The 23,415-nt window shown below is 47.2% G+C and overlaps 1 protein-coding gene across 2 annotated transcripts in view; it reads right to left on the bottom strand.

Moving 5' to 3' along the window:
* Positions 1-3,189: 3,189 nt before the first annotated feature.
* Positions 3,190-23,415, bottom strand: part of usp10 (ubiquitin specific peptidase 10) — a 29,522-nt gene continuing 9,296 nt past the window's right edge. For both annotated transcript variants that reach the window (XM_080540119.1, XM_080540120.1), the window contains 11 exons: positions 21,931-23,373; positions 19,215-19,306; positions 18,974-19,083; positions 18,673-18,731; positions 18,430-18,533; positions 17,698-17,797; positions 17,226-17,409; positions 11,548-11,713; positions 9,808-9,952; positions 6,259-6,324; positions 3,190-3,780 (listed from right to left, as the gene is read on the bottom strand). In XM_080540119.1, the coding sequence (XP_080396245.1) occupies positions 3,593-3,780; positions 6,259-6,324; positions 9,808-9,952; positions 11,548-11,713; positions 17,226-17,409; positions 17,698-17,797; positions 18,430-18,533; positions 18,673-18,731; positions 18,974-19,083; positions 19,215-19,306; positions 21,931-23,373 (2,657 nt within the window). In that variant the 3' untranslated portion in view covers positions 3,190-3,592. The remainder of the gene's footprint in view (positions 3,781-6,258; positions 6,325-9,807; positions 9,953-11,547; positions 11,714-17,225; positions 17,410-17,697; positions 17,798-18,429; positions 18,534-18,672; positions 18,732-18,973; positions 19,084-19,214; positions 19,307-21,930; positions 23,374-23,415) is intronic.

Raw genomic sequence — 23,415 nt, 5'->3', positions numbered from 1 at the left:
ATAGACTGTGAGGATCAGTTTCTCCTTTATTTCATGTTTTTGTTTTGGTTCACTGTTCACATTGTTTTGTAGGGCAGTCCCAAGATGGAGACGGCAGACGTTGGAATATCATAAGAAAAGCTAAGCAGTCCTCTTGACTACACTTCATTAGCAAACTGCCTTTTTTCCCACAATCTTTTATTTAAACAATAAACAAACAAAAAAGAGTAGAATGCTGGAGGCTTGAGATGAAGACAGCATATAGTTTGTTTTCAGGTGGATATCCCGACACACGCTCTCAGTGAACAATAGTGTTAGGAAGCACAAACTGAACAAAACGACATCATTGAAGCGCTTCGCCAGCAACATCTCCTGACCGTAGTCATAGAAAATACAGACTCGAGGGGATAGAACGCGTACAACAAAAAGCCTTTTCCCCACAGCTTTAGTGTCTTGTTTCAAAACCACCATCTCCTTCAAAACATTCGTCAGAGGGGAAAGAGAGAAAGAAAAGAAAAGAAAGAATCAAACCAACATTGTCACAATGAGTGGATCAGATATGACCGCATAGCCATCATCAGCACAATTGAACTAACACTTAGGTTTATAAGGAGTATCATAGTAATCTCAAAGGATCGGCTCAATTTCCTATATGAAATGAGTCACGCTGATTGAATCGGGGTGCAGAGGGTGAAACCAAAGTTAGACTCGGATGCATTGGCGCAAGAACGAAAGGCAACAGGGTCAATATGACGTATCCTTTGGTTTCACTTGGGGAAAGTTTTAAACTTTACATACCCAGAAAGTAATGCAAATGACTCGAGGGAACCCAGCCTGCACAGTTTAAGACTACAAAAATGGCAGTAGCTTTAACACAGTATACATTTTTCATGTTAAAACATCATACAACTCAAATTCATGGAAAGGAATAATCTGGGAAATTTCACTGATGCTACCCAAATTCAATTCAATTCAACACACAAAATGTAGATAAACTAATTCCATGGGTCAGCTTGAAGACGACCAAACTTTCCATTCACTTAAAATAAAAAGGGGAGACAAGTCTCTGCTACCATCAGTAAGTGAGCTACTAAGTGAGGGATGGGATAAAATAAAAGCTCTTCCCATTGGATCTAAAATGCATGCACTGCTATTCCAATGTGGGAAAATTATTTCACACTGCATCAACGCTCCAGTGAGCAGAAACAGGAAAGTGTGAGAGCCGCCTTATAAATGACCCGTTCCCACGTGTACCTCGCTTTACTTGATGGCTGTGTGTGTGCGTGTGTCTCTCAGAGAGCAAGTGGCTTCATGTGAGGGAGTGTGTGTGTGTGTGTCAGAGAGCAAGAGGAGTGTGTCTTCATGTGAGGGAGTGTGTGTGTGTGTGTGTGTGTGTGTATGAAAGATCTTTGGAAAATGGTCTGCTTTGGGGACACAGGGTATACAAGAGTAATCCACAACCCACCAGACCTTCTGCAGAGTAATGCAAGTTCTGTAAAAGGTTAAATACTGATTCTGACACTGTTGGAATGTCCCTTAAGAATATGGGTCTGAATAAAGAAAAAGAAAAATGATGAAAAAGAAATATGATCAAGCAAAGAACTTTTACAATTTTATTCATTGTTGTGCTTTACCTTGGGTAATTTATCTCATACCAATTCAGATGCAAGTATAATTCTGGGGAAAAGGTCATGGAAATATCGAACAAATGAAAAATAACATTACATTGTTTTCCTCTTTTTTACTGAAACTCAAATCAACACAATCAATGAATAATAAATGATGCGAAAGCATTGTCTTGAAAACAAAAGCAAACATGATTTCCTTTTGTGCGCATTTATTGTGGGGGGACAATTTCAGAGCCAAGCACAGATGTGATCCCACTACCCCCTCAACACGGACAGTCTCTCTCTCTCCTTCCCTCTTTCTCTCTCTCCCTCTCTGGAGAGGAACTGCTCTCGGCCACAAAGGAGGAAATGCAGAGGTCAGGTAACATTCCCGCTTTAACACTTGACAGACATTAGACTTACAGTTGTCACCCTGACTGGGCTGGACTCGTACATCCGAGTGGAGGTTTGGATTAGAAAGCCTCGTATAGTGAACCTAAGGCAGCCCCCTCTATCTGGTGAGTCTGGGGGGGGGGGGGGGGGGGTAACGGCTGATGTGGCTCTTGTTTGTAACTCTACACAGACAGACAAGGCCACCTATACACACAGGTGGAACCTTTAGACCAGTACAGGAAAAAGGAGAAATGAATGATGGATGGATGGGGAAGAAAGGAGAAGGAGAGGTAATTAAGTAAACAAGGGCAGATGTTTGCAATGGGATCTCATCTTCATTGGCAGCCATCTCTCCAGCACAAACACTCAGAAAGCCTCAGAAGTAGCACAGCCCCCCAGGGAGTCATGGTGACCGTCACCCAGACTCTTCAGAATTATCTTTTTTGTTCTTCTTCTTTTTTACATTTTAATCCTTAAATATCTGCAAAAATGTGCATTTGCACGTCCACATCTTTTATTGATCAGTTATATTTTTTTTACGTGCACAGAAGCTTAATTTTTAATTATCATTTAAATCCTAAAGCGCATTAAAATTGTTTTTAGACAGTCATTCTAATCCTACACCCAGAAACCACACCAGGTTCTCCTCAAACAAAGAAGCTGTTTAGTTTCAGCACACGGTAGCACCTCCGCTCCACTCCTTTTTTTCTCTTTTTTTTTTTTTTTTTTGGATGGCTCAAGTGTTACCTAGATTTAAAAGCATCAGGAAAGTGAGGAAGTTCGAGAAGGAGGGAGGAGAAGAAGAAGAAGAGGTGGTGGCGGTTAAGAGTATCTCGCCTTGGGAGTATAGAGACTGGTATGACAACGGTGTGTCATTTGCTGGTGCTGGGCCTTATTAGATGCACGAGGCAAATTTCAACAGCCTTTTAAAACTGCTGATTAGGCCAACAACTCCCTTTGCTAAAAGGCAAAACACAGATTTTTCTATGCCATTTTCTTAAAAAAAGAAAAAAAAAGTAGATAAACAAAACCAAAAAAACAACAACTTCTCTCCCGCAGTCCAACAGTTCACCTGCAGCGTCATGTGGTAGATCAAAGTTCGTCCAGTGGATGAATCCACGTGTCCCTGTCCCAACCAGGCTCTCGGTTCAGAGGTGAGTCCCAACCCCCAACCCCCATCCCCCACCCCCCATCCCCCACCCCCCGGCCCTCAGTCCAATCAACAGTCTCTCCTCTCAGCATCTCATAAAAACAGCAGTGGCGCACAGAGAAGAGGAAGCTATCACAGGGAAATTCTTTTAGAACGTGTCCTTTTTTTTCTTTTCTTCTCTTCTTCCAAAAAAAGATAAAAGGAAAAAAGGCGTTGTTGGAAAAGCTGGCTCTCTGGAAAAGCAGGGACAAGGGGGGGGGGGGGGGGGGGGGGTAGAGGAAAATCTTGCAAGAGAAGAAGTTGGGCAGTGTTCCTGTTCATTAGTTTATGTGCGGATGCGTTTGTTTGTATGCACGTCGTGTATGCATGTATGTATGCACGTGTGTGAGTGTATCTGGCGTGTGTACGCACTTGATGAATATGAATGTGTGTGTGTGTGTGTGTGTGTGTGTGTGTGTGGTGTCTACAGCAGGTCGACGCGGCGGTAGTACAGCAGGTAGGCAGTGCGCTCCTGGGTCTGCTTCACCACCTGGTACTGGGAGATGACCTTCACTGCCTGGTCGTCAATGCGCAGCCAGCCGTTCAGACCGATGTGGAAGACATCTGTGGTGTAATGGCCGCCCGTGGCGCTGTTCCCATGGTGATAGACCACTGTGGGGGAAGAAGGGGAAGAGGAACGTTAAGAGGAGCTCATAAACACAAAGGGCATTTCTGTTATCTGGCTTGCAGAACAAAGGCAGGGGAAGTCCCCCCCCAGATCTGGGCATCCCTAACACGTGAACCAGCAGCCTCCAGGGGTGAGGGATAGTAGGGGCCAGTAGGGGTTTCACAGGCGAGTCTAGTCCTGGACCTAAGCCACACTTTCAATGTAAAATCTCCATTGAAGATGCTGACACACACGCCCCTCCCCTAGTCATGAACAGTAGGTATGTCATCCAGGACACACGTCTCCCCCTCCCAGCCTTGAATAGAGAGGAACAGCAGGTATGTCAACCAGGACACACGGGCCCCCCTCCCCCTCAGCCTTGCCGTGGCGCCTCCAGAGCACTGTAGTGTTGATGTAGGCATTCAATATCACCATGTCAGCACATACTTAACATAAAAACTTCCTATACACTGTTTTCACATGTCCGATCAAATGTCACGAGAATTCCTCGCGATACATTAATCATGACCGAATGAGGGCGGGGGGGGGGGAGCAATGGCTAAAGAAGAATGTGGAGAAAATACGTTTTTTTTTTTACAAGCCGAGGTGAAACGCCACTGGCCTGGCCACATGTAGCCCACATCGCCTTGACGCTTTTAATCTGAAGTACTACCATTAGACGGAGACCACCTTCAGAACTTGGCTGGGGATTTAAACCACCGTGACAGTTGCTACCATGCAGCCATAAATCATTAGTTTGTGTAAACACGGGACTCCCTGGGAGAGACGTTTGACTTGGACAGAAGGCTTGCTTTGGAACTTTATTCCAGCTTTTTTATTTTTTATTAACTAACCTACTAAAGATGTTCTAAGGTCATTCCAGCTCCTCTGACCATGCAGCCCGCGGACCGGATGATTGGCTCAATTAGGAGGAACAAAGTAGGAGCGGTGTGTGCTGATTGGTGCTTGATTGCACCAGGTTCAACCTTTCCACTGGCCCAAGACTTCAAATGACATGACTGAAGTTTTCCAAAGAGGTCGACACGACATATCTATATTAACAATCCGGTGATGCTATTAGTTAGCGGCTGTGTGGTATGGAGACCTTTTCATAACGTCTTTCTAAGTTCCCTGGGCCAGGTGGTCAGAGAAGGTTAAACACACACACGACCTTACTGTACAAGTGTACCGCACTGCTATAGCAACGGTTGCCTGGGGTTACTCCACTAACACCTTTCTGACAAGCCAGAAGCGTCTTTTTTCCCCTCTGGAAGGAAAATAAACGTCGGGTGATAATTTACTCCCAAACGATGGCGGTGATGAACACAGAGACCCCCACAGTGGAGTTGTGTCTGTTTGCACTGGTCAGTGAGGCGTGAAGGGAAGAGAGAGAGAGAGAGGGGGGGGGGGGGCAGGATATCTGCATGCTGAACGAGCTTCTGGGAATAACAAGAGCTGGACACTAGCCACCCCTGATACCTCCAACAAGCAGCAGCACAGAGGAGAGGAGAGGAGGGGTGGGGCTTCCTAATGAGGCCCACATCTAACCCCTATGTCTCTGACAGGGCTTTGGGGGGGGAGTTCAGGTCTGGGTAAAGGCTTAAGCAAGTGCCCCCACCCCCATATATCACAGGGCTCTGGGGAAGGGAAGAGGTAGAGGCACAGAAGAGACAGTGTGGTCAGAGTGGTCTGACTGACGCAGAGTTACCGCAGAGTGAGAAACTCTTGCATCATTCTTCACAGCTGAGATCAGCACCTTCTGTCTCCGGGTTCATTCCACACCGACCGTGGCTGCTTCTTCACTGTACTTTTCCACTGTACTTTCCCCTTCAGTCCAACACTTTGAAGTACTGTACATCACACTACGACACGTTTGACGGGGCGTACTTTATCGTGTGCAGAAAACACTTCACGTGACCACAAAATAAAAATACTTTGGGTATTAATCTACAGGTTCAAATATGATTTTTGTGTCGGACCCCAGGAAGACTAGCTAATGTCATGGCATTAGCTAATGGGGATCCTAATAAACAAACAAACAAGAGCAGTGTACTCCCATGAAAAAGAATTAACATGAGGTGAACGCTATCGACCTTAAATCTTCCAAGTGATATGCTGTTTGTACAACATACAAACTGCTCGGAGAGCAAAAGGAATTGCTCCTTAAGAACCCCAAAAATATGAATGTGGCTCATGCATAGCCAGCCAACTCAGGTTGAATTATGTCCCCTAAATGCAAGATGCTTAAAATTGAATCCAGCGCTGGGACAAGCCAGACACCGAGTCAGACAGCGGCTTGAAGGTCATCACCTGCTGGTCCCTGGCAGCTACGTTGTTTGGACGGGCAGAATCACAGGAACACAGAGTACTGCTAATACCAACGCTGCTAGCATCAGCACTAAATAACTTTAAATAACGCATATCTATTTAAAAAATTTCTTTTAAATAGATGGTCATATAATATCATTATATACGGTACATACCTGCAAAGAGCCTGTAGGTTCTTTGGCCTTTGAAGATTTTGCTCCGCACCCCTTGAGAGAGGATATCTGAAAGGAGAGCAACATGAATACATAAAGAGAAACACGAGAGGTGTAAAATAGCACTCAATAGGCAACAAGTACTATTAATTGGGTCTGTATGCCACGAGCGTGAGCCCATCTAAATAGAGTGGGACAGTAATAATTAGGGGTGTAACGGATCACCTAACTCACGGATCGGATCGTGTCACGGTTTTTGAGTCACGGATCGGATCATTTTTCGGATCAACACAACATTTTTGTTTTTATAAAAACTGCTTTTTCCTTGAATTCTGTAAAAACACCACTTTTACTATGTGACAAAAACCAACAACATTCAAGATGTCAAAACTGGTAATATATATATATATATATATATATATATATATATATATATATATACATATATATATAATATATATATAACATATTCTACACTCAAACATTACATAATTACGGTATACTGAAATACACTCAATTTAAATGATAGGAGAGAGGGAGGAGGCGCCTGGTTGCAGCAGTGAATCACTGGGCTCTTTAAAGCAGATGAATAAACATGTTTTATGCCACTTTTAACTAAATAATAAAGTGAACCCTTATTTTGAACATGGTATGAAAAAAATGCCTACATTATCAGAAGTTGTCGAGCTACCTTTTTCGTGCCTCCCGTCATAGTTGACAGAGAAGCCAAAGTGCTCCCATACATGGGATTTAAATGACGAGGGAGCCATTTCGAGTTCTTCTCCGCCGAACAACGTAACATGATACACTTGGGCCGCGTTCGTAAATTCGCTTTGAGAGCGCCGGAGCGCACACAGGGTCCGACGTCATAAAGGGACCAAGTAATTTGATTGGACAAGAGCGCTCAGCGCTCAGATTCCAGAGCGGATTTACGAACGCGGATTTACGAACGCAGCCTTGTTGTTGTGGATTCCCAGTTCCACGTGTAGTGAGCAAACAACGGATTCTTTTTCTTTCGCATTATCAACCTATCATTGCGCTTTAGAGTAAAACAAAGCCCGCAATCGCGTCTATCTTTTCATGGCAACTCTACATTGTGATTTACAAGAGATATTAAGTAAGATATTAAGTAATATTATTACTTGGTTACATTTTGCAATTGATCCGCGGTACACATGCGTTCCGAACCGTGGAGGGCGATCCGAACGGATCACGGAATTTCCGTGATCCGTTACACCCCTAGTAATAATACATCACTGTTAGTGTTCAGGCATGAAAATGGGTCGGGTGAAAAAGGTGAGAAGGATACGAGACCCGGAACCTGCTAGGCGGTCCCGGCGGAAAGTTTTTTGGGTGGAAAAATTAGCTTCCATGTGCTCATATCTGATTTCTTTTAGATTTACTCTAGTGGTGGTCACATGCAGAATTACAAGATTAAAAAAATAAATAATAATAATACAAAATACAAAATAAATAAAAAAGTATGAATGTAGGTCACCTATTTTGGATTCAAAACGGCGAATTTCGCCGAAAGGTGAGCGATTATCATGCCTGAGTGTTTGGTAAATCACATCCAGATTACATGTTCAATTACGGTCAAATAGGCTAAAACGCTGGCCGTTTTTTAACCAAAATAAGATGTCGCCTACGTTTTATAATGACTCTACTGGAAACAGAACCAGCTGGGTCCAAATCCAGGGGGGGGGGGCGACGTGGAAGGTTTGGACTTCATCCTGATGGTTATTTTGTGACACGGTGTATTTGGAGGGTACCGGGAGTGGATGGGAGGGCTGGCCTTGAAATACTAGTTACAGATTCCGCACAGGTCCCTCGTCTAGGGGAGGACGGGTACAGAGACTCCCTTCTGATACGACTGACCGTGACCCACTTGGCACAGGGGATCAAAATGGCTTCAAAAACATTTTTTGTTTTTTCCAAGGAGGGAGGTGGGAGAGAGAGATGACAAGTCCTCTATAAATATTTCCTGTGTGAGGCTTCTGGTACTGGGCTTGTAGGGCAGCGCCTGGGATAGGGGGGGGGTAAACCCAGGCAGACCAGCCAAGGACTGATGAGGTGTGAGGCTGCCAGAGTGCTGCTGGGGCTGGAGGAGCAGGTAGGAGGTCTACCGTCAGCGGAGCGGCGAGACACACTAATCACCTCTCTCTGCAGTTCATCACTGACCCACATTCTACCAAACCCTCGTTGAGAGACGTGATGGAAGACAAGTGAGCTGTACCTGTGTGTGCGTACATGTGTGCGTACATGTGTGTGTGTGTGTGTGTGTGAAACTAGGACATAGCCTTTGGAAAGACCAGAGGATGCTGACAGCGTTCTTCTACGTGTTTCACTGGAAGGGGCTGACAGAAGGTTTGAAACGCGTCCACGCGGGGGGGAAGAGCGTCAACGACTAGGGGCTTCAAATGTGTGTGGAGTAGGGGTGCAACGGTTCTCGGTTTTTTTACGGACGGTACGGTTTGCGTTCCACGGCTCAATTCACTAGTGAACCGTGACGGTTTTCGGTTTTCTTTATTATTTTTTTATTTTATTTTTACCTTTATTTTACCAGGAAGTCACATTGAGATTAAAACCTCTTTTACAAGAGAGACCTGGCCAAGACAGGGTCAAAATAGTAGCTTAAAAAAACAGTTCAGATAACAAGACAGGACATAAGACAATGGCAACAATACAATAGACAAACAATGGTAGGGGTATTTACAAGGTGATTAAAACATTGAGAAGTCTAACCAAAGCAGGTACAGCGAGCGGTGACCACATCCTTTAATCTACGCTTGAAGATACTTATGGAAATAAGGGCCTCTAATTTAAAAGTAGTCTGTAGGTCATTCCAAGACCAAGGGCCATAATAAGACAAGCTTGCCCTTCCAACATTGTTCATGATAAGTGGCACCTTGTATTGTAGCCATCTACGAGACCTGAGACCCGAGCCACTCGGTATAGGGATGAACTTCAGGCCCAGATAATTCGGTAAGAAGCCAGAGATGATTTTAAACACAAGAGTGTACCAGTGTTGGAGCCTTCTGACAGAAAGAGATGGCCATCCAACCAGACTATACAGTGTACAGTGATGGGTCCTGAAGGCACTATTGGTGATGTATCTTAGAACCGAATGATACAGGGGGTCTAGCTTGGATAAAGTGGACAGAGAAGCAAACCTATATACTGTATCACCATAATCCAATTGTGAAAGGACAAGGGCGGAGACAAGACGTTTTCTGGAAGCCAAGGAAAAGCAAGATTTAAATCTATACAGGAAGCCCACTGTACGCTTAAGCTTTATGGCGAGAAGATAAATTTGGCCGCGTTCGTAAATTAGCTCTGAGAGCGCCGGAGCGTCCACGTGAATGCCTCGAACGCGGCCTTTGGTCAGAGGTCGAGTTGGTCTGGAACGTTTGTTTCTGAACCGAACCGTACCGAAAACCGTGACCCAAAATACCGAACCGTACCGAACCGTGGGCCAACTGAACCGTTGCACCCCTAGTGTGGAGTGACATTCCCAGTGTGTGTGTGAGGTCTCGGGAGACGCACACGTACCTTTGCTGATTTCCAGGTCCACGGGGTAGTCGATGTTCTTGATCAGCTTCTGGCAGCCTCCGGTCTTCTCAAACACAAACCTCTTGAGGTGGAGGACTAGGACCGGGGGAAGCTCCTCTAGGGTCACCCTCCGACTGATCTCAATCTGCAGACACACAGAGGAGGAGGAGGAGGAGGAGGAGAGAGACAGGCGTCAGGACAACCACACGACAACGGGACAAAACGTCGCCGACTGTGTGACATGCTAACCGCTAGCTACGTGGAGACGTAGAACAGAACAGAACATCTCCACGGTTCAGCCAGGGATTAGGGCTCTGAACACAAACAGCACAGACGCCGTCACAGAAACCCAAGAAAGCCGGCTTTGATCAAAAAATTACTAATGAATCGCTGGGGCGTAGAAAAACTCCAAGACTGTCAGTGAGAAGAAGCCAGGCTGTGTGCCCAGAACTGCACTGTCAGCTGCTTCTAACATGGCAGGAGGCAGCGGGGCGCAGACCTGGGAGACCAAACCACAGATGATGGCTGACCTACAGAGCCAGACGGCCCGTCTCTGTCTCACCCTCCCGCCAACACAGTCAACTTAGCTCCATGTTGGACATGATATGGATCTCCATTTACTGCTCATCTTATAGTAAAAAGTATATATACCTGCATACATATGTGTGCAAAGTGACTGATTTGGACAGAGAGATAGTCTGGAGTGTGTCTGCCGTTTGCTCAGGTGAGTCTGAGGAGGTCATCCTGCAGGTGAGGATGCTTGGCTTCCCCCAGATTAAAACACATTCACCAAAGGTTATCCTGAAAGACCAGAGCTAAGGTCACCCTCTAATACCGGCGGGGGAAGACAAGGGAGGTGGAAGGGCTAGGAGGGCAGAGGGGGGGCTGTGGAACTGATGACGCGCTAAGCTTGCAAGGGAATGGAAGAAATGGAATTGTCAGGAAGAGAGCTCCCAACTAGGAACGCAGATCTCCACTCAATCTAATCAATTAACTAGGACATATTTGGAACCCTATCAAGAGCCGCATTCTGGAGTACCACTGATATAGTACCACTGATATAGGGTAACATCTTCCTGGTGAAAACAAACAAACCATGATGGACAATTTTCTTTTCTGTTGAACTAAAACAATACAGTCCATGACCAGCTGCCCAGCAGACACTCCTCTCGCCAGTACTCAGTCAATACAGTGGAAGCACATTGTTTTAAAGCCACAATCTGAGAAAACAATGTGTTTGGGCCAGTGAGGACGCGCGGCATAATCAATGCTCTATTGTCACCGTGCACCAGAGAAAAGGCCTCTGGGACTTTGGTGAAGGGTGGCCGTGGAAAGGAGAGGAGTTTTGTATCAAAGTGTGCTGCACATACCAAATACTTCAGTTACGGAAATTAGACACCACAATCTATTGTCTAAACACCCTCAATTTAAAACTAAACTGGCAACATTTCCATATCCTTGTTTGGGGATTTTTTTTAAACTAGAGACAAAAGGCAATTTAGATTTTTCAAGACCACCATATCCAACTGTGAATCAACAAATGCAAAAATAATTGCATCTGAGGGGGAAAACAGAAAACAATAGTGAAATCAATACAATACAAAACAGTAGAACCCTTGTGCTCAAATACAGGCTAGTGGTTACTTATACTGGGGGGGGGGGTCTCAACTGACATCAACTTTCAACCCGAGGGGGGGGGGTGCACAATCTTGGGGTCTCAGTGTTTGTGTGAGGCCTTACCTCCTGCTTGGTTTTAGTGGTGTAGCCCTGGACAGACTCTCGCGCCACCAGGGTCTCCAGGGCCTCCTGGACAGTGCGGATCTTCTCTGACTGGATGTCCAGCTGCAGGGTGAAGAAGGGCTGCAGGGTGGCCGACTCCTTAGAGTTCTGCTGGTACACCACCGACCTGCAACACACACACACAGGCCAGGTCAGACTGGGTTGAATCACTGAGTTGATTGGATCATTAACAGTAGTCACATCTGCTCCAGGAGACATCGGTACTGTACTGTACATGCATGACGCCATGAGGACATAATGATATTACGGATGCACCGAAATGAAAATTCTTGGCCGAGGCCGAAGCCGAATTTAAGGAAACACTTGGCCGAATACCGAATGTGTTTTTAATTTGATCATTGCATAAACTAAATACATTTTGCTTTTTATTCATGCTTCTCAAAGAAAGAAATTGAGATTGAAAAAAAATAACTTTTATTGAACATTCCAGCAGACATCAGTCTATACCAACAAAGCACAATAAATAAAATAAATCAGTCAAATTAAATGTTTTTGTTTTCCCTGAATAGCTGCTGAAAGAAAATCTTTGTAGGCCTACAACAAAAAAGTGCATTGGGATAAAAGTGCTTTGAGCCTACTTTTTACTAGGCTACTTCTTTTCGTAAAAGACCATATTTAACATTTTAACAAAATGTTTTAAACTTTTTTCATTTTAACAAAACATTAGAAAACAAACAAACAACATTATGCCTATACTTGACTGACTGCTCAAATTAAATCTGTCTGTATAACGTATGTATATAACTTATGTATGTGTAGCTTGTCAGCTATGGCATGTCAGTTACACAATATATAACAAAAATGTGCATAGGGATAAATAAAACAAATGAATAACTGGCTGCCCTTTAAAACAATATAAGCCTACTTATTCAGGAAAAGTGGCAGGTTCATCGATGCCCAAACTGCTGAAGGCTCTGGCGAAGGAACGGGCTGCAAATCTAACGTTGGTATTAACTCAAACAATCCAGACAAAAAAATCTAAATATTTAAGTCCATATGTAAATAAAGTTATGTGTAATAAGGTGGAATGAAACAGGGAAAAAGTATTGAACACTAGATGAAAAAAGGGCGCTTGTGACTTTAAGAAGTAATGGCGATTAGCGATGTTTAGCTTAGCCAGTTGAACAGAAGTAACTTCACTTTTAACATCACTTCCCGGGGTCGAAGAGGGCTGGTTGACGGCTTAAAATGACCGTGATGACCTAAGGACCTTATCCAGCATAGTCTTGTGTTTCTACCCCGGGCATAGCCGGTGTTATTCACGGACAAACAACTCGTTATACGTTCGATTTGGGCTCTTCGTCTCATTCGCTGAGCAGCATGGGATGCTTACACTGTTTGATTGCGTCATCAAAACACGCCCACTATTCGGTGGTAAACATTCGGTGTTTTCACACATTCGGCCGAATACCGAATGTGCTTTATTTTGCGATATTCGGCCGAATACATTCGGTGGCCGAATGTTCGGTGCATCCCTAACTGATATCACACTGTTACACTGCCATTCACTGTTACACTGCCATTCACTGTTACGCTGCCATTCACTGTCACGCTGTCATTCACTGTCACGCTTAGGGATGTCCCGATCCGATATTGATATTGGATATCTGTGCGATATTGGTCCTGAATGCTGGATGGCAGATCGGACGGGAAATAAAAATAGGCACTGATCTGCGCACCTGATCTGGCGTGTCACTCACGTGATGACAACAGTAGTAGTCAGTGGTCACGTGCATGAGAGTTGGCTAGTATCTACCTGTGTGTAATGAGCCTGAATGTCATGATGCCAGCTGGTGAAACCATCAACCATTTCTTATCCATTGTATTTTTCAGGTTTTCTGCCCGAAATGACATGCCCACAGTGAATATAGAATATCTCCACAATTACAAGGGCCTTCATAATGATCTTGGTATCAAATGATAGCTAACACCTGTGGGGTGACTGTAGAAGTGTCAGAATCAAAATATATGTTACTGTGTCAGAGTAAATAGACCTAGAACATTGTGAAAAATCTCAAATTCACTCTCCGCCTAAAGAAAAAACAGCTTTTCGAGTGAATATCAGCTTGGAAACCTGATGAATAAGCCCAAATCATCTAGGAATCAGTACTCCAGGGTCTTATTAGTACTTCTGCCAAAGTAGATGGTAGTAATGTAAACCAGTGCAACTTTGTACCTGTTTTAGTACAGGTATGTTTAGGCGGAAAACCAAATTGTGCCATTTGGACACATCAGTGTATCAGACTTTCTCATGTATCAAGACTGTAAAATTGATTATATTTCATTGACATATCACTATAGGGATGAATTTAATCGAAATCCGACAGTCTTGACTCAATTTCCCAGAAGCAGGGCCTTCCTCCGTGCTTGGCTGCACGCGCGTATGGCGCAGCCGCCTCTTTTTCACACCAGGTCAGATTACACAGAGAATTTTCTCCCGGAACCATTGTTCAGAATGTCATGATTGACACCTCATTTGAAGCGTTAGAGCCAATAGAGTCGAGCAGAGGCAAAAAAAAATACTTTCGAGGACCAATGATATGGAAATTCGGCGGTGAAACCAAGCAGGCTCGGTTTTGCTATGTGACGTATTTGTAAACAAGAGCGTGTGACTCGCAGTGTATTTTCCGGCAATGCGACCGCGTAGCAGAGGATTTAATGAGTCGTTTGCGACATCGATGAACATTATTGATAAAGGTAAGCTCTTTATATCAGTTATATTGTTATATATGTGTTATAAACGGGGGTCTTGATCCACCAGTGTGCCCGTTCGGAAGAACAGGTAATTTTTCAGTTGTTTACATAGTTGGAGACTACAGATGGTAAGCTTTCAAATGATGCGTCATACATTGAAATCGGAAAAGAAATCAAGAAGACACAAGTATTTGAATGTTGGTGCACCTCAAGAATAGGAATGTGACAGGAGAAAAGTGGCTGATCAAACCACAACAACAAACGCTGCTAATAACTAGCGGCTAACAGTGGTAGATCACTAGGAACGTCTAACTGCGTTTTTATAACATCACAACATGCTGAGAGAACATGGACATGCTAAAAACACATAACTACGCATAATTAGATGAACACAGTCCTTGCTTTTGAACACGTCCTAAAACGAAAGTATGTTTACAAGTAGTGTTGTTCCGATACCATTTTTTGATCCCGATACCGATACCGATACCGATACCTGACCGTGCAGTACTTGCCGATACCGAGTACCGATCCGATACCACGGCGTTTGAAAAAACAAAACAAAAAAACATGTTTTTTGAGCCGCATACTCACCTCGATGTAAAATTATTGCTATTACTTAGTCTGGCACTGCTCAAAACCTTTGTAAAACTCGTAAAGTTTTAGTAAAACTTAAGTAAAAAATAATAAAAAAATAAAAAAAAACTTTTTTTTGCGTTTTTGTAAAGTACTCGCCGATACCGATACCAGCATTTTTGTGCGTATCGGTGGCCATGCCGATACTATTATCGGTATCGGAACAACACTATTTACAAGTCACTATCACTTACCGGTAGCCTGCGGCAAACGAGAACAATGAATCCAATCCACAGATTATACGTATTTAGTGATTGTTAAACTGTTATATCATATATATATATATATCATATTGAGTACTTTAAAACTTCAAGTTGCCTGTTACGAAAAAAAGCAAAAACCAGATATTGTTGACACCCCTTCGATTCTGCGACTGGTTTATGGTCTCACCAGCGGGCGTCACTAAGCTACACTTTTAAAAAAGGTCCTGTAATTGATTTGCCATTTGTAAGAGAAGATAAATAGAATAAAAACCTGAAGGCACTAAAACTAGAAATCAGACAGTAACTCTTTTTTTTTTTCTACAATGCTGAATGCTGCAGTTTAAATTGTTTTAACTTTAAACCAGTTGGTCACTGAGTACTGCAGAGTACTGTTTTTGTTGCTTGAATAAAGGCTGGCAGTCTTTAATAACCAACTGTTGTTGTGGACTATATACTGGGGAAGTATTTGTTATTATTCAGGAGTAAAACAATAAATACAAATATCAGATTGATATCGGTATCACAGATACCTGAAGCCCAGGTATCGGTAGTGAAAAAATGGGATCGGGACATCCCTAGTCACGCTGTCATTCACTGTCACACTGTCATTCACTATTACACTGTCATTCACTGTTACATTGTCATTCACTGTCACACTGTTACACTGTCACACGCTGTCATTCACTGTTACGCTGTCATTCACTGTTACACTGTCATTCACTGTCAGTGGTGAGTTTCCCCCAAAAGTTTCACAGCACAAAAGATCTTCTTAAGTCTGTTGTAGGTTGATGATGTTGGATGACGTTAGCGGGGGAACCTCACCCCTGAACGACAGCCTAGTGTGACAGTGAATGACAGTGTGACAGTGACATTGAACGACAGTGTGACAGTGAACGACAGTGTGACAGTGAATGAGTGAATGGGTTAAAGTGTAAAATCTCCTCTGAGCTCCGTGTCAATGAATCACCCCCCTCCCCCTCCCTCCCTCTACAACTAGTCCTTCCCCCGTGGCAGAAACTGCTCAGAAATGTGAGCAAACTCCAGAATCATGCATAATACCCTGGCAGCGCCGAGAGTGAAAAGGTCATACTAATCTCTTCACAAATTGTGAAAATCATTTCAAGAATCGCTCCCAATGATTCCCCCTCGGCCAAAACCAATTACCCTGCTCTCCAGTGGCCGCGGACGTGAAGTGAATGTAGCTGAGCTCGGTGGGTGGAGGGGCCTGGGCTAAAACCACCGCGGCTCGGAAACGTAACACCCAGACCTTCCTGAAGAGAAGGTCTGCCCTTGTACTGCATTTACCTCTACACGCTCGCTTCAGAGAAAAATAATCCTCCCTCAGGCGATCTGTAACCCAGTCCTTCCGGGCGCGTGCCAGAACCCAGGCCCAAACCTTGGTCAAAAGAGCATGTCACGTCGCCCCGGTAACAAACCCACACACACACACTCTCTCTCTCTCTCAACAGATTTCCTGACTTTCAGACTTGTTTTGGGGATTCGGGACGCTTTATTTGTGTGAGCGAGCCGTCGCGCTCGAGCTAGCGGCTGTTATTCTGAAGAGCCGAGCGCTTGTGCAGAGAAAGGCCAGAGACAGCTGGTTGGCGGGCCCTGTTTGTCATGGCACCATTAACGGGGGTGCCATGACAAACAGGGGGGGGTGGGAGAGCCAGAGGGCGGTGGCAGAGGGCGGTGCCAGAGGGCGGTGCCAGGGGCAGCCGGCCCAGGGGGGCACCCTGGATAAAGATGGCACTATGCTCTCTCTGCTCTCGTGTCATACCACACGCCGCGGTGCCGCGGCCAATGAAAAGAAGGGCAAGGCACTTTGGTGCCACAGTTCTGCTGCTCGGCTTTTAAGAAAAATAAGCTTTGGGGCGGGGAGAAAAGAAAAGAAACACTCAGTGGCTGACCATCACTCTGGCTGAGGCTGGGTGAGTCAGGTCAGGGGGCTGCTCGCCTGGCGCTTCTGTAGCAGGGTAACGTGAGGACCGAAAACACTCCCTTCATCAGCATATTATTATTAAGTTAAGTTTCCATCAGGAGCGGTCGCATCTGACGCCGCCGGTCCTCCACCCCCGTCCCTCTCACCTGATGTGCCCTCCGAAGATGTCGGTGATGGGCGTGCGGACGAAGTCGGCCTGGCGGGTGATGGAGGTCTTGTTCCGGGGCCCCACTTGCTCCCACTCGTCCTCGCTCCCTCCCTCCTCCTCGTCGGCGGCTGCGTTCTCCTCCACGCCCGGCTTGGACTCGGGCCCGTTGGGTGTGGGGGCTTCTGTTGTCAGGGGAGACGGGAGAGATAAACACACACACACACACACACACACACACACACACACCGTCAACGCAAGTCCCTCTGCGGACACGCCACACCCCAGACAGAGTAGAGAGAGAACACAGATCTGTCAACTACGATATGGAACACTTGCTTTTGACAAAAGCAGCAGCTAGTTAGCAGCTGTTAACTCATGCAGAGAGAGGGGGGGGGCAGGAAAGTCATTTTGTTTCCCCCCCTCAGATAACATGCGTCCCTGTGATGCCTGCTGGTTTAGAGAGTACTCACTCTCTTCCTGAGGGGAGATGAGCTTCCTCAGAGCCAGCATCTCCTCGTGCAGTCCGTTGAGGGTGAAGCCCAGGTACTCCTCTGCGTCCTCCTGGCGACCCTGGGAGGACGAGTCAGCACAGCTAATTAGGCTACCGCAACACCACTGAGTCAGCATCACACAGACACACACACACAACTCTCACTGATGAGGGCTTATAGGACAGGACAGGGCATCAGAGTGGGCATACACAGTAGGTTGCATCACACAGGTGTGATAAGACCAGTAAAACCACATCAGGAATGCCTGTGGTCAGGCAACAGGAATCTACTTCCTTTTCTTTTTTTTTATTAACTTTTCAACCGTCTGTTTCTGAAACAGGAGTTGACTCAGCATGCCTCAGACATGAATAGACCCACTTGACACACACACACTGGACATAAAAGCCCACCTCGGTACAGACTGAATGTTTCAGGTGCATAGACTCCTCGTTTGTGCTGATGAAGGAAGGCGGGGAAATTGGGGAATGCTGTCCAAAACCCACAGACAGGAAGGACACCGAGGTGAAGGTGTGTACAAGGCGTTTCATTTACTCCGTGTTCCAGAACACACCTGAGCGAACGGAACGTCTGAACGGCTCGACATTCTACTCAAAGCTAACTTCGTTCAGCTCATTGGCATTCCGACACCTTGTAAGAATGAGTTAAGTTGCGCAACCCCTAGAATGTGGGCCAGAAGTCACCGGGGCTCACCTTCTCTGAGAGGCTGGACTTGATGAGGGTGAGGAGTCTGTACACGTAGGTGGGCTCGAAGGCCGCACCTGGCCGAATGTCTTTCACCATCTTCTCACCTGCAGCTGTGGGGAAAACAACACACAGACGATATTCATTAGACGATATCCAATTATGGACGGCGTCTTAACTCGCATGCCGCGGCGTAAACAAACTCAGTGCACTGTGATGACGGCGTGACAACAGTAGAGGCAGAGAGCTTACCTTGCTGTTTGGCTTTCGATGGCACAGGCATGTTGCTGAACTCATTCACGAGCCTTACGCTGGAGGGGGACAAAGATATAGAGACGGGAAACGCTGTTAACAAAGCGAATAGACACCGAACACTAACTGTGACACCTACCCTCGATACTCTTAACACTGCCGCACAAATTAAATAAGGCAAGAGGGAATGTGTCACGGCGGCTTATTTAACAAAGAAAACAATGTGTTGATTGGGTCGTTTTTGGACTCTCACACACATCCGGCGTAGCTGTGTGGCGGGTAGGGGGGAAGGGCTACTTACAAGTTGTCCATCATGGGTGTGGAGGTGCACGGTCTCTGTGTCTCGTTGAAGAGGGGAATGGACTTCATCAGGTGATACATGGGGGGGCATGCGATCAGGGCTTGCAGGGTCTGGGAGGGCTCTGGGTCAAGGGGGGGAACCACCTCATTGGAACAACAACAAAACACATCTAGGCCTACGTGGGAGAAACAGCGCCCGTCAGCAGCAGAAGGCATTTGGCGTCCGGGTGAGGAAAGGATACAGCGTTGATGTAGCACCAGTTTCCCTTGTTGATCAGTCCTCGGGGTTGCAAAGACACTGGCTTGTGTATCAACTTCACATTCTCAATTAGTTCTGGAGGATTTAAATACACAACATTTTTTTTGAACACACATTCCACACACAAAAATAAAGGCTGAATGATGGGAACACCACAACAATAGTCCCGTTTGTAAAACTCAAGTCAAAACTAAGCCGATATACTTTCACTCCACAGACACTGCCTCCCGTTAGACACACCGGCTTAGGGACAGTAAATGCATCAGTAAAGACATCTGGCACCAGCTAAATCCAGGTACTTCAATGACAAGTGGTGTACTTAAAGTGAGTGCACTTTATGTGGAGTTTGCACTTATCCTATGTGCACTTATTGTGACAGCAGCTGGTGAAAGCGGGAACCAAGTCGGCAACCAATCAAAATGTTCTGACATTTATTCCGAAACTTTGTCGAAAATCAATGACACACTCGCTAGTCAAGCCAAAACATTGCAATGGATTCAGTAAGTGATCCCCTCTACTACTTAGTTATCTATAACATTACTTTACATTGTTAGCAAAAGCCTGAATCCATTGGATTGCAATATTTTGACTTGACTAGTAGCGACTGTGTAATAATTTTTCAGAAGTCCGAACATTTGGTCGGTTGCCGACTTTCACCAGCTGCTGTCACAGGGGTGGAGCGTATGGGTAAGATCTTGAATTGTCCCTTGTCCTGTTCCAGCGCCACGTGACTGAGACACGGGCGGAGAGAAGAGACAGAACAAGGAGAGGCTGTGCCACGCCTAGGAAGGGAGGTCGGCACGGGCGAAGCCGCTCCCATGGTAACGTGGACATTCCAGCAAAAAAAAAAAAAAGGAGGTCAGCATCATCATCACAAAAACAAATTCCACAGAACATCACATGACGGTTAAACAGTGGGATCCAGAAGCCCAGGGCATTTAGATAAGGCCCGGCTACACAGCATCACGTATGGACAAACCCCCAATTACAGAAGTGTGGCTTACTAGATAACAGGTTTGGCTAAAACAGTGAAACACACATTCCGTGGAGAACACGTTTCATCTGGGAGGAGGGCAGTAGAACATAGGATACTGTAGTTGTAGACTGTAAATGCACACTTCAGCCACGATCAGATCACACGTATAGGGTGATAGAAATCAAAATGAGCCGTGGGAGCAGACACTAGTTGGGGGGGGGTCTATAAATAACTTCCTGTTCATCCTCAGGGGGTCTTTCCTGATACAAGCGCCCAGGTTTGCGAGGCACACTGGGTACGCACATCTAGCCCCTCTGTGAGGAGCGTTAAGGAAACACACGGGACTGGAGATTAATCATTTACAGCCGTGGTGCACGGTGGGTTTTATCTGGACGGGGGAATATTCATCCAGTGAAAACACCCTCTCGCTCATAAATACTGCATAAGGGGGCGATGGGGGTAGACGGAAAATCCCAGTTGCTAATAGGATGAAAACACATGGAATGACGACCATGATTCATAGGAGGCTTTAGTAACACGGTGAGATAAGACCGTGTCTGTATATCACCTCCCCCTAGTTGGAGCATGCTGGTACTCCATCTCAAAGGGGGATTTCGGTAGTAGCATGTGGAGGGAGAACCAGAGAAAAAAAACTGTGAATAACAAAATAACCTCCCCTGAAAGCCAAAACCCAGACAACAAAATCCTGCCTGTCACAGTGGGCTTAGCTTCCCTCCAGAGTTGGACATCTGAGGGTCGTTTTGGCTGGAATGAGTGTCGTCATAAATCAGGACGGGAGGATCTTTCGAAACTAATTAAGCATCTTGCAAAGACCATCCCATTGTGCAACCCCTTTCTCTTGATACTGTAGAGTGTGTGTGTGTGTTTCCACTAGACTGCTCTAGTGTAGTGCATCTGAAAATCGTCGTCGTTGCCGTGGCAATGGACTTAATTAGTGCTTCTGTTTTATGTGCAGGGCCTGTTCAGCCCGCCCCCCTACCCATAATCTCATGACTGCACCGCAGAGGGGCCTGGCCTTCAGGCTCTAACAGTATTACTGCCTCCAGACAATGGCTTTCTTTTAGGCCGGCGTGGACAAATGGGCGCGTCCTGGTGTGGTGTGCTCACATGGCATGACCCTCACATCACCAGCTCCATCCATCTGGGCATTACTGAGGGAAATGGGTAAAAGCATGTCCGAGATCTGCACAATTCTGGGTTTTACAACACCATCTGTGTGTGTGTGTGCGTGTGAGTGTGTGTGTGTCAGAGAGAGTGAGTGTGTGAGTGTGTGTTAGCACCACCTGGTGTTCATATGCATCTGATCACATCTTCTCCTCTGAAGTCCCCAACTTCCAATTAATTGGGCGGCAAAAACACGACTGGGCAAGTCCACTGTGTAAGATTCAATAGGGTGAAAGAGTTTCACCAATTATCTTTTTACACATCTGTCATTGGGCTTCATATTAGAGCTCTCAAGATCCTGCGGTGTGAAGACCAATACATGCCTCAGCACTGCCATCAAGTGGACTCTGGGCTGAACTTCACAGCAACAAGTAAAAACCATGAGATGCATTTTGACCACCATATAAAACTTTGCACACGACAAAAGGACATTAATGAGTGTTGTCGTCTCCCAGACACAAAATGGACATTGCAGGGAAACTGAACTGGTCTCGGACCACCTTGGACCATCTTGTCGAGGGGGGGGGGGGTACACTACCTGCAAGTTTAGGGGCCATGGGGTCCTCTGACACGTGGACAGGGCTCTCTCTGACCTCCCCAGCCTTCTCAGGCTGCTCCGCGGCGGCGGGGGGGGTAGCCACCACCTCCGCCACGTTCTTCACCTCCACGTAGGCCTGAGGGCCTCCCGGCAGAGGCTTGGAGTTTTTGAAGAGGCTAGCCCAGGATTTGGGGGGGTTGGTCGGGGCGGGGGTGGGGGCAGAGGAGGAGGCGGCCGGAGGGGGGGGGGCGGCAGGCGACTGAGCCTGCTCTGCCGCCACCGCCGCCACCGGCCGGGCCTCGGAGTCTGGGGGGGCGGCGGGCGCCGCTGAGCCTGAGGGGGCCGCGGGGGGCGGCTGCTGCCCCCCCTCAGAGTCGTCCTTGTGTTTGTCTGCGCCGACGGCGGCGGCTGCATTGGGCTCGGCCAGCCCGTTGGCCACCCCACTGTCCCCGGGCTCAGCCACCGCCCCGGCCGCCGCCTCTCCCTCCCCCTCCCTCTCCTCTTCAGTAGTAGCAGTAGCGGTAGTGGCGGGAGGAGGGCTGGCCACAGCAGCCGAGGAGGAGGGGGGAGGAGGGGAGGGGGGGCAGGGGCTGTGCCCGCCGCTGCCCAGCAGTTCGGGGCTCTCTGGAGCGAGGCGCTCCGGCGGCTGCTCTGCAGTCCTGCCCCCCTCCGCCGCCCCGCCACTCTGAGAGGAGGAGGAAGAGGAGGAGGAGGAGGAGGAGGAAGCCGCGTTGTTGCCGTCTGATAAAGAGGCGGCTCCGCTCGTGAAGTCCAAAGAGGATTCGTCGGGGCTGTCGCAAGTCCTCTGATTGACGCCGGCGGGGGCCGAATCCGCCGCGGACGCCGCCGCCTTGGCGACAGGGGAGGAAAGTTTGGCCCCCGACAACGATGACAACGCCTTACCGACCGTGTCCTCAGAGCCGCGGGGCGGGGCGCTGAGCGAGTGTCCGTTCACCAGCCCCGCCCCAGGCGTCCCGTCAGCGGCCACGCCACCGCCGCTGTTGTTGTTGCCGGCGCCCTCCAGGTAGTTGTAGTATCCCGGCGGTCGCTTTTTCTTTTTCTTCCTCTCCCGCTGGCCCAGGCCGCCCGGCCCCCCCTCCGCGTCCGCGCCCGCCTGGTTGCCGTCGGCGTCCAGGGCACAGGGCTCCGAGTCGGGGCCGTCGGGGCCATCAGGGCCATCGGGGCCATCGGGGCCATCAAAGCCGTCCGGGCCGTCCACGCTGTCCAGACCGTCGAGGGAGTTGGCGTGGGCTCCGTCTGGGACGTCTGCCACTGGGGAGTCTGCCGCCTGCGGGGCCTTCTGGGACGGCTGGCAGCCCAGGATGAACTCCGGAGCCTGGGGGTTCAGGGTGCTGGACACCTTGAAGAGGGGGTCCTTCACCCCCACCGGCTCCGACTCCATCACCTCATCCACACCGAACTCAATGCGCTGGTAGTCTTCTCCTGTGGAAGAGGTCATAGCAGTGAGCTTGGCCGTCACAGGAC

The sequence above is a fragment of the Nansenia antarctica genome (assembly GCF_963989245.1).
Source record: "Nansenia antarctica genome assembly, chromosome: 1".
Classification (NCBI taxonomy): Eukaryota; Metazoa; Chordata; class Actinopteri; order Argentiniformes; family Microstomatidae; genus Nansenia; species Nansenia antarctica.
The sequence above is the reverse complement of the archived record's forward strand: the minus strand, read 5'-3'. Positions and strand labels throughout refer to the sequence as shown.